Source organism: Erpetoichthys calabaricus, chromosome 2, assembly GCF_900747795.2.
Source record: "Erpetoichthys calabaricus chromosome 2, fErpCal1.3, whole genome shotgun sequence".
NCBI classification, from domain to species: Eukaryota; Metazoa; Chordata; class Cladistia; order Polypteriformes; family Polypteridae; genus Erpetoichthys; species Erpetoichthys calabaricus.
Genome location: NC_041395.2, coordinates 319,038,434 through 319,050,867, shown reverse-complemented (window position 1 = coordinate 319,050,867; position 12,434 = coordinate 319,038,434). Strand labels below are relative to the sequence as shown.

The 12,434-nt window shown below is 38.2% G+C and overlaps 1 protein-coding gene across 2 annotated transcripts in view; it reads right to left on the bottom strand.

The window, feature by feature from the left end:
• The window catches only part of washc2c (WASH complex subunit 2C), a 116,596-nt gene that overhangs the window by 26,831 nt on the left and 77,331 nt on the right, over positions 1-12,434 (bottom strand). For both annotated transcript variants that reach the window (XM_028795927.2, XM_028795928.2), the window contains exons 23-24: positions 10,736-10,939; positions 3,098-3,226 (exon numbers count right to left, since the gene is read on the bottom strand). In XM_028795927.2, coding sequence (XP_028651760.1) covers positions 3,098-3,226; positions 10,736-10,939 — 333 coding nt within the window. The remainder of the gene's footprint in view (positions 1-3,097; positions 3,227-10,735; positions 10,940-12,434) is intronic.

Here is a 12,434-nt window from a genome sequence, read left to right as displayed (position 1 = left end):
GTCAGAGAGTATAAACTGATAATTTTTACATTAGGATAAAACTTGATTTTCAAACATGTATTATAATGTTCTTTTTCAACCAACATTGTGAATGTTAACATAAAAGAGAGTAATAAAACTTTTGGCTAACATTCAATTATCCTATTGCTAAACGTCTACGGTATGGAAAGCAAATTATGGATTGTTGCTTTGGTCAATAAACCACCTTTATATCCTGTGAAGAGTTCACTTGTAATTTTTTCTTTTTTCTGTCTTAGTTCTAAAGACACAGCATTACAGTAGGCCTATAAATTGTCTAAGTGTGAGAGAAGGTATAAATATATTTACAGTGCACAATGCAGCAAGTACGCTAGCGTCATTTCAAGGACAGATCCCTAGCCTACGCCTGTTACTGCTTGGCCTCTGCTAGCTTGATTGTCAACAAATTCAATCTTCTTCTACTTCTTCTTCCTCTTCATCTTTTCCCACTTCTCTGTAGGGCCGATGTGCTTGAAAGGGTGGAGTGGTGGCTCTGTGGCGAAAGGATCTGGGCTGGTAACTCGAAGGTTACCGGTTTGAATCCTGGCAGTGACAGAAGGAATGCTACTCCATTGGGCTCTTGAGCAAGGCCCTTAACCTGCAATTGCTCCCTGGGCGCTATATAAATAGCTGACCCTGTGCTCTGACCTCAACAAAAAACTTTCTGGAGAGTAAGTTGGGGTATGCAAAAACTGACAACTTCCGAATACAAAAAATTTTATATGGCGATTAAAGGATTACCCTTCTCATATAGCTCAGTCCTGCATCACCTCACAAGTCAAGCACTTTTCTTTCAGATCTGCTTTCACTTTATCCATCTACCTCTACTTTAGTCTCCCTGTCTTACTCTTCCCCTGTACTTCCTTTATCATCACTCTTTTGCCTACATATTCATTGTCTCTCCTCATCACGTGTCCATATCACTTCAGCCTACTTTCCTGTACTTTCTCTCCCACTTTTGTTATACAGTGGAACCTCGGTTCACGACCATAATTCGTTCCAAAACTCTGGTCGTAAACCAATTTGGTAGTGAACCGAAGCAATTTCCCCCCCATAGGATTGTATGTAAATACAATTGATCCGTTCCAGACGGTACAAACTGTATGTAAATCTATTTTTTTTAAAGATTTTTAAGCACAAATATAGTTAATTACACCATAGAATGCACATCGTAATAGTAAACTAAATGTAAAAATACTGAATAACACTGAGAAAACCTTGAACAAAAGAGAAAACTAACATTGCAAGAGTTCGCGCTATAGCCTTACGACGCGATCGCTGTATAAACGCTTTTTTTTAAATGAGTTTTAAGCACAGGGGAAAAAAAAGGAACATTTGAACAAATCCGAACTTTATTTAAAAACCAACCACAAGCAACCAAGAAAGTAACATTGCAGCAGTTCGCGCTATAGCCTTACAACCCGATCACAGGGAAAAAAATGAACATTTGAAAAATCCGTAACTTAATAAACAAACAAGAAAAGTAACATTGCAACAATTCATGCTATGAACCGAAAAATGAACATTTGAAAAATCTGTAATAGAAAAACTAACCATAAACCACCAAAAAAACTAACCTTGCATGAGTCGAGTTCTGGCATGAAGTGAGGAGGAACTGGGTGGAGAGGAGGTTACAGTGCTTAGAAGCCATGGTTAACTGCAAAAGCACACGAAATACTGTAGAGCACAAAGAGTTCACAGGTAAAGCACGCACATCTGACTAAGAACAATGAACAGGGAGAGGCTGAACACGTGCTTAAATACACTAATCGGTGCATACGAACCAGAAGGGAAATGAAATAGAGCACAAAGAGTTCACAGCAAAAACACGCACGTCTGACCGAGAACAATGCAACACGTGTGGAAATCATCGGTGCGCACAAACTGAAAGGGAAACAGGCTTGTTCGTATACCGAGTGTGTGGTCGTGAACCGAGGCAAAACTTTGGCGAACGTTTTGGTCGTAAACCAATTTGTACATGTACCGAGACGTTCGTGAACCGAGGTTCCACTGTACTTCTGATAGTCTCATTTCTTACTTTGTCCTTTTTGAAACTTCATACAACTATCTCAACATTCTGCCACATCTAACTCCTTCTCCTGCGCTCCCGTTACTGTCCATGTCTCATCTCCACACGTCATTGCTGGTCTTACCTCTGTCTTAAAAACCTTAACCTTTAACCTTTGCCTTAATTCTTCGATCACACAATACTCCTGATACCTTCTTCCAACTGTTCCATCCACACTGCATCTAAGTTTCCATCTCGGGCTACCACTGATCCTAGATATTTAAATTTATTCACTCTTTTCTACAGCTCTCACTTTAGGCTAACTTCTGAATCCTGATCATGATTAAATCTCAAATATTCTGTCTACTTCCTATTTACCTTCAATCCTTAATCTTCCAAAGTTCTTCTCCAATCTTCAACTTCCTCTCCACACCACTTTTCTGGTGCTTCACAACACAATGTCATCAGCAAAAAACATGCACCCATGACTCAACACATCCATAACCTGATCAGAGAAGTAAAGGACTAAGAGAAGATCCCAGGTGCAGTCCTCCTCTAACTGGGATCTTGTCTGTTACCCCAACAATGCTTTAAGTCCTCACTCCTTCATGCATATCCTGGACAATACTCTCATATTTCTCTGGTCCTCCTTTCTCTCTCATGCACCTCCAGACCTCTTGACTTGGTACTCTATCATAAGCCTACTCCAATTCAATAAACATTACATGCAAACCTTTCTGTTTTTCTATCAGCTGCCTCAATGTAAAGACTGCATCAGTTGTTCTTCTCCCTGACATAAAACCAAATTGCTCCTCCCCTGTGGTGGTCTCTTCCCTAAGCCTTCTCTCAATAGCCCTTTTCCAAATTTTCATTGTGTGTGACATCAGCTAAGGTTTCAGTGAACAAAGTAATACAATTGGTAATTAGTCTCACCCTTATTTAAATGTTTTCAGTATTTAAGAAGTTTAACAGTTAATAAAAAAATATAGAAAATGTATTAATTTATCATTGTATAATTTTACAATAATAATTTTTTAAAAAGATGATAATGTTAAAAGATTTTACACTAACCAAAGACTTTGCGGAAGAGGCAAACAGATCAATATCAGGATCATTGTCCATTTGTTGTTTCTGAGAGAACAGCAGCTCTTCATCTTGAAATACACCTGTGCTCTTTGTGCAAGGTCCAGGATCTGACAACTATAAAAAAAAATCAAAGCAAATCAAGCAAAAATTATATTATTTATTGTACAAGCCCCAGTTGTGGTAAAGAAAATATAAAACTAATTTGTAAACCTTTAAATTATTATCTAATAACAAAGTTTGTTTACACTTTAGTTGCCCCTCCCAAGATACATTTCTAACTTGTACTAAGGAAGTTTAAAAATTATGTTAGTTGTTCATTTACTAAAGTAGAAGTCTCAAGCCAAATTTCCCCCCGGGGACAGCTAAAGTGAGTCAGTTTGTTTGTTTGTTTGTTCACTTTCTTAATACTTGTATACAACAAATGAGAGGACTACATAACATATCACGATTTGGAAAACTGAGTAAGACATGTAGATAAAGCAATTGAAAAAGTCTGTGATCATGAAGATTGATTTTAACATGTAAAAACTTCATTTTTTAAATTTCATGCTCAAACTTTTAGGGTTATATGCTCTGTCTGGAATATTTAGACACCTCACGTGGTAAAAATTGTGCACGTTATATACTTTATTAAAAGTCAAACTGAAGCAACCTAAAGTAAAGCAAACACATTTACCTTAACCTTGAGTCAGCCTAGTATATTTTTTATACTTGTTTGGAGTGGGGCAGAGCAGAGGCTATGCTGTTGTTAGTCTAATTTACATGTACAGATGCCAGATTAAATCATGATGGGGCACAGAATTCACTGTCTTAATCTTCTTTATTTATTTATCTGGTTTGTACAATGCTATATACTGTATACGCTGCCGTTCTTTATTATATTCTGTAAGTGCCTTGAGCATGGGAAAGGTGCTATATAAATAAAATGTATTATTATTATTATTACTAAATGCAATAAAACTTTTTTCTATAATTTGGTTTTCAGCAGTCACTAACTGGTATTGTAAGTCCAGGATTATATGTTAACCTTTACTGTAACAGTGGCAGAAATTCAGAAGCTAGTCCTGAAAAGGATGTAAAGAGACTCTGCATTCTGAACATTTGCTCTGAAAGATGTCCATTATTAAAGATATGCATACAGTCTTTTTAATCAAAATAGTGTAAAGAAATATAGCATAGGCTCTGTTTGGTTATAAAAGGGATTCTACACTCACAGCGGGGACATGGTGTTGTGAGCTATAAGAAGTGCCTAGACCATGTATGAGCTTCCCACGTATTAATTTCAAACTACAATGTAAAGAAATACTACAAGGGACTGGTGCCCTGTCCAGGATGTGTGCCTGCCTTGATACTTATGCTAGCTGCCATAGGCTCCAGCACCCCTGGTGAGTGTTCAGGACTACGCAGATTAAAAAATAACGGATGACTAACTGTACAGAAATATAGTTTATGAAATGAAGACATCTGAATGAAGTCAAAGAATATCTGCAGACTGCACTTTGGAGCAGCATGCAAAGTTTTTCTTGTATACTCAATTACATCTTGCCTGAACAAGGGGCTTGAGTTGCCTCGAAAGCTTGCATATTGTAACCTTTCTAGTTAGCCAATAAAAGGTGTAATTTTGCTTAACTTTTCACTTGTATACTCAATGAAAAACATTGATGTTAGTCTTCACAGGATGAGGCTAATCTTTTTATCACTATTTTAAAGATTTGCAAAAACTTAAAAATTCAAGTAAAACCTAAACCTGATGTAAATGCATGTTGATTTCAATAGGGCCATTTTTGCCCTGTGCCTTAGATCAGATAAACTTTACTAATCCCATGTGGAAATTCAGATGTATACAGCAGCAGATACATAAAAACAAGGATACAAATTTATGGGACAAATAATACAGCCAATCAATCAATCAATCGATAAATAAACAAATAAAAATGAAGGCATATTGTGCAGATATTTCAAAATTACCTTAACAAGTACATCGGGAGGAAGCATTGAATTGCTTGATAACAGTGAGCAGGAAAGACCCCCACGAGGCACTACTTATCACACGGTGGTGGAATGAACCTGTTGCTAAAAGTGCTCCAAGACAGCGTCTCCTGGAGGTGATAGAGGGGATTTCTCATAATGGCATCTAATTTTGCCACCATCCTCTTTTGCACAGCAGTTTCTAATGTGTCCAGGGTTCACCCTGTAATACAGCAGGCTTTCCTGATAGGTTTGCTCAGACATTGTGCTTCTTTTGAACTCAAGTTGCTTCCGCAGGAGGTTGCAGAATTGAACAACACACTACCTACTGTACTATACTTCCGGTTTGAGTGAACGCTGGCGGGACTGGTCGCCGCTGCTCGCCGGTAACTAGACTGTGATTTTGTGGGTATTTTTTTTTTTTTTTTTGCCATTTTGTTGACATCTCTGTGTGGCTGTATATGCTGTATATGCATTTAGCTTCAGCCTAACCTCCGTTTCGTTTGAAACTTACCTGGTTATTCTCTGGACGTCTGAGCTGCCTCTGGCCTCCTCACCTACAATGTGGACTGGTAGGATTATCGCCTGGTTAATGCTTGTTTGGAGTCTTCTGTCGCTCGTTATCCAACCTGCGACTGGCCTCCTCCAGTATCCAGCTGCTGAGCTTCTTCGACTGCGTCTTCTCCAGTCTGTGCCTCTGCTGTCGGTGCTGTATTTCGACCCGGACGTCATACTTCTCCCTCGTCGGAGATACATCCACCGTGGGTCTCGTCGGAGATTCCGAACGGACGTCTCAAAAGGAATGAACTCTTTTTGGTCTGATTTTCGGCACCCTCCAAACAACACAGATAGGAAAGCTGACCATAGCGTGTTGGCCAGCTTAGCTCGGTCGCCTAACACCACTGTCAAATGCGACAGCAACATTGTCAGCTTTGGTCTACTGAACATCCGCTCACTCACGAGCAAGGGACATCTCATTCAGGATCTCCTCATTGACCGTAAGTTTGACTTTCTCTGTTTAACTGAGACTTGGCAGCAACCTCAAGACTTTTCACAACTTAATGAATGCACCCCCCCGGGGTTTGTTTACACTTGTCAATCCCGTGCCTCTGGCCGTGGAGGAGGTGTCGCGATTATTTATCGCGAGAAGTGGAAAGTCCTGCCGTTGTCTGCTCCTGCTGTTAGCTCTTTTGAATCGACTGTGTGTCAACTGTCTGGCCCAGTTCCTACCATCATTGCAACTGTCTACCGTCCTCCTAAGTCAAACAACAATTTTTTGAACGATCTTGTTACCTTCCTTACTCATTTATCTGTAATTACTCCAAATATAATTCTGCTGGGGGATTTTAATGTACATCTGGACAATATCAATATCCCTCTCACTAGAGACTTTTTATCTTGCCTGGAGAGTTTTGGATACCAGCAGCACACTGATGTTCCTACTCATTGTAAAGGACATATCTTGGACCTGATCTGCTGCTCTGGTGTTGTTCCTTTTGATCTCACAGCAGATGAACTTACTATAACCGACCATTTTCTTCTTTCATTCAATGCCAAACTTACCTTTTCTGTTCCTAAGCTTCCACGTCTCATAGCCTTTCGCAACATTAAGAATATTAACTTGAATTTGCTGTCTTCTAGGATTGATTCCCAACTGGACTTTTATAATTTTTCCACTCCCATAGAACTGGTCTTATATTATAACACCTGTCTTAATGGTATTCTTAATTCTCTGGCTCCGCTAAAAATCCGTTCTGTTTCTTTTTCTTTTCCTGCCCCTTGGTTTACGCCTGAACTTCGGCTTCTGAAAGCTAAGGGCAGGCAACTTGAAAGGTTGTTTAAAAAATCCGGACTCTTTGTCCACAAAGAGATGTATAAAAATCATCTTCTCTATTATAAGGATTGTATAGCTCAAACCAAGTCTAATTATTACACTCAGTTAATTACTCGTAATACAGGTAACACCAAGACTTTGTTTTCTTTACTTAATAATGTTACACAACCTCTAGACTCTTTACCATCTCACCTTTACTCAACTGCTTTCTGTAATTCTCTTATGTCTTTTTTCAACGAAAAAATCCAAAAGATACATCAGCACCTTGGTCCAGATCCTCACTATATTCCTTCTGAACTACACTCGCCTATTCACTTTTTCTCTTCTTTCCAGCTTCCCACTTCCTCTGAAATTTCAGATCTCATCTGCAAATCCAAGTCATCTACTTGTCAGCTGGACCCCCTGCCTACAGTTCTGGTTAAAGCCTGCCTCCCCTCTCTAGTCCCTCTCATTTCTGCCATCATTCACTCTTCTCTCACTACTGGTATTATTCCCTCATCATTTAAAACTGCTGCTATAACCCCAATACTAAAAAAACCTGGTGCTGATCCTACTAATTTCAATAATTTTCGCCCCATTTCTAACTTGCCCTTTATCTCCAAAATTCTTGAAAAAATAGTAGCTATCCAACTTCATACCCATTTATCTCACAATAATCTATATGAAAAGTTCGTCTGGTTTTCGCCCCCTTCATAGTACAGAAACGGCACTTGTTAAAATTACTAATGACCTCCTTATGGCTGCTGATTCTGGTCTAATCACTATTCTCATCCTCCTTGATCTGAGTGCGGCCTTTGATACTATTTGTCATACCACTCTCCTTAATAGATTATCTCTGATTGGCATTACCCACACTCCACTTGATTGGTTTAGATCCTACCTCTTAGGCCGCACTCAGTTCATACAACTTAAAACCTTCACATCCCAACCCACCGCTGTTACTTCTGGTGTGCCCCAGGGCTCTGTCCTGGGGCCTCTTCTTTTTATTATTTACCTTCTTCCCCTTGGCAATATTTTTCGCAAATATAACATTAATTTTCACTGTTATGCTGATGACACCCAGCTCTACCTTGCTGGTAATCCCACCTCCTCTTTTCCACCACCCTCGCTTATTGACTGCATTGCTGAAATTAAATCCTGGTTTTCTTCGAATTTTCTTAAATTAAACAGTGACAAATCTGAGATTCTCCTCATTGGTTCAAAATCATCATTATCCAAAACCAATAATCTTTCTCTTATTATTGATAACTCTGTTGTTTCCCCATCATCTCAGGTCAAGAGTCTGGGTGTCATCCTCGACAGTACTCTATCTTTCCAATGTCACATTAATAACATCACCCGGTCTGCTTACTTCCACCTACGTAATATTAATCGTATTCGCCCCTCCCTCACTCCTCATACTACTGCCATTCTTGTTCATAGTCTTGTCACTTCCCGGCTGGACTACTGCAATTCACTCCTCTTTGGTCTCCCGAATAAATCTCTTCATAAGCTTCAGTTAGTCCAGAATTCTGCAGCACGTATCATCACTCAAATCCCATCTATTCACCATATTACTCCGGTCTTGCAGCAGCTTCATTGGCTCCCGATTAAGTTTCGTATTGATTTTAAGATTCTACTATTAACATTTAAGGCCATCCATAACCTCGCCCCTCCATATCTGTCTGACCTTCTTCATGTTGCCATTCCATCCCGTAATCTTAGATCCTCTTCCTCCACCCATCTGACTGTCCCTCCCGCCCGTCTAACCACCATGGGGAGCAGAGCTTTCAGTCGTTCTGCTCCCAAGCTCTGGAATTCATTGCCTGCGGATCTCCGAAATATCAAATCATATTCATCCTTCAAATGTAAACTTAAAACGCATCTGTTTAAAATGGCTTTTTCTTTTTCATCCTGATTATAATGGTTTTGTTTGGTTTTAATTTCTAGATTTTCTGATGTTTTAAGTTTTTTATAATTGTGTCTTTTATTTAATTATTTATTTATTTATTGTTGTTCGGTGTCCTTGAGCTCCCTGAAAGGCGCCTTGTATAAATAAAATGTATTATTATTATTATTATTATATATAAAATGCTGTATTTTTGCTTTCTGGCTCTTTAAAACGGCACTAAAACTATTGATGAATGAAAATGTAAAGTACAAACCTGCTCGCTTTTACTACTGTAACCTAATGGGGAATCTAACAATAGGATGTCAAGGAAATACCAGCTCTGCTCAGCAGATTCACTTTTAAAATCCATAAAAAAACAAATACCACCAGGTGTGTCTTTAAATATCACAGTAAGAGTGACAATTATTTTTATGAAGATTACAAATTTTATGTATCGCCTGCCTTAGATGTGTGCCCTGAACTTGCCACAGTGAAGTGTAAAACATAAATAACTGACAGAGTGACTGATCCACATTAATTTATCATGGCATATTGTTAAACACATTTTCAGTTTAATCACTGTGGGAGGGTTTAGTTATACACTGCAACACCAGCTGAAGTTGAAATAAGTTTCCAAACATACAGCCAAGATTTAAAAGTAATTTTCCCTTCCCCTGAAGATCATTTTCCTACAACAGTTCTACCTAAAAAAAAGTATTTTTAATGAATCTATAAAAGACTTAATGTATGAGAAAAATGAGCGTGAAAAGATTTAATTAGTGCACAAAAATAGTTATTTTACTGTCATCTTTAAAAACACCTAGTTAACACAACCAAATAACACTGAAAGGAGCTGGAGGAGTACCATTTAAAGTAACACAATATTTCTAAGGAATTATGAACATAAAAATAATGCATCATATTTACAATCTAGTTAATACAGGCGGAGTATTCCTTAATCCGAATCTCCAGAATCCAAAATGCTCCAAAATCCAAAACCTGTTCCCTCTAATTTTTTTATTTATTTATTTTATTGCTGAGTGAGTGTGAACAAAACGTGCACATTCCAAATGGATTTATTCCTATTGAGCCCAGAGGGGCAAGCCATGAAGCTAGGACACACAATCGACAAGCAGGGTTTGGGGTTGTTATGGAGCACTGAGCACATTGATTGGCTATCGGGGAAGAGGGGGTTCACCAAGAAGCTGGACGAATGCTGCATGACAGTTTAAATGTCATATGAGGGTTTCGGGAGTGAAATGATAACATCTGCACTATGCGTTAATGGAATGTCACTGCTTACGGTTAACAAAAGCAGCTTCTTTGTTATGGAGGGATATCCTGGACAAAATAAAATAAATAAATTTAAAAAAATGCAAATAATCAATTAAAAAACAGTACTCGATAGAGCCCGCCCTCTCAGCTTTAATGAGTGAAAGTGACAGTTTTAAATTCAAGCCGTATTTCATGTTGCGTTTGGAGTAATATTAAGGACAAAGTTAAAAAATAAGCAACAAAAACATATGTTGTGATATATTTATCTATGCTCATATTTCTTGCTTTTTCCTTTATTTATTGTCACATTTCACAGTACTTTTACTTATTTTACATATTTATTTTTTAATTAAATTTTAAACAAAATATTCCACCAAACAGTCTTGTTAGGTGTTGTTATTGTAATTTGAGTGGAGTGCTCCGATTATGTTAAATTAACCGGACACTGCTGCAAATTGCCTTTAATGTTTTATGTACGTACACCCACCCCACACAAAAACTGAATGTAGTGTCTCATCTGTTGGTTAAGAGCAAAAATAAAGGCAAAAGTGAGGTCTGCAGATTTCTGTGCCAACAAGCTGCATATTGTACTACAATATTTTTACAGTGATTACAGTTTTTGGGAAAGTAAACCCATTAAGATAAAAAAAAAATTAGCAATTCATGCTCGACCGACCTTAATATTTGTTATTACTGGAGCATCAGATGTTTTCACTGTAATTTGATCGTCTGTGTCCTCTTCATCATCGTCATCATCATCAAACAGACTCAATGTATTCTTTTTCTTACTTTTAACTTCCTCTTCTAGTGGAGGAGGAGCATCTTTGTACAAATAGTCTTCATTGTCACCATCATCAGGAAGAGACTGAACAGTTATAACCTATTTAACGACAAAAGCATTGATGAAAAATTTCTTTATGTATACTGCAAATAAAGCTTTAAAAATTAAAATGACAGAAAATAACCAAGGCAAAACATATCAAAAAAATTAAAAAATGAATTAGCTGGTGTGTCAGAAGCATACTTTACTGGAAACTAAAAGGGTAATACGGGACCCTCAATTTGCACAAACACATCAACCTCTGGACCCAAAAGCAGCATTAGCTTGTCATCAGTCAATTATTATAATAGTGGTATGTCAGAACAGCTTGCATAAAAAAGCAAATACTCTTATCTAAATATATCATATCTAAGCAGAAAAGTGATGCCACTACTGTAAAGAATGAAGGTGGATTCCTCCAATGCTGAACATCAATCTTTCTCTTTGTGGTCATGCTAGCTAAATAAAATGAATGCTACCACCATGATACACCCAACAGAAAGCTGACTCTAAGGACTCATTGACATTTACCCTCGTGACAGCTATAGAAAAATGTTAAATTACTTTAAATCATGTATAATTTAAGTATTAAATGATTCCATAATTTATAAAACCTTTTTTGGATATTCAAAGTATATTTTGAATAACAAGTAAAGTTCTGCCGACAAACTTAAATGTGAACTGCCATAAACAAGTGTGGTTTTATACAGACTGCTGTATCATCATATGGTCCACTTACAGTGCACCCGGAAAGTATTCACAGCGCATCACTTTTTCCACATTTTGTTATATTACAGCCTTATTCCAAAATGGATTAAATTCATTTTTTTCCTCAGAATTCTGCACACAACACCCCATAATGACAATGTGAAAAACATTTACTTGAGGTTTTTGCAAATTTATTAAAAATAAAAAAATTGAGAAAGCACATGTACATATGTATTCACAGCCTTTGCCATGAAGCTCGAAATTGAGCTCAGGTGCATCGTTTCCCCTGATCATCCTTGAGATGTTTCTGCAGCTTAATTGGAGTCCATCTGTGGTAAATTCAGTTGATTGGACATGATTTGGAAAGGCACACACCTGTCTATATAAGGTCCCACAGTTGACAGTTCATGTCAGAGCACAAACCAAGCATGAAGTCAAAGGAATTGTCTGTAGACCTCCGAGACAGGATTGTCTCGAGTCACAAATCTGGGGAAGGTTACAGAAAAATTTCTGCTGCTTTGAAGGTCCCAATGAGCACAGTGGCCTCCATCATCCATAAGTGGAAGAAGTTCGAAACCACCAGGAGTCTTCCTAGAGCTGGCCAGCCATCTAAACTGAGAGATCAGGGGAGAAGGACCTTAGTCAGGGAGGTGACCAAGAACCCGATGGTTACTCTGTCAGAGCTCCAGAGGTACTCTGTGGAGAGAGGAGACCCTTCCAGAAGGACAACCATCTCTGCAGCAATCCACCAATCAAGCCTGTATGGTAGAGTGGCCAGACGGAAGCCACTCCTTAGTAAAAGGCACATGGCAGCCCGCCTGGAGTTTGCCAAAAGGCACCTGAAGGA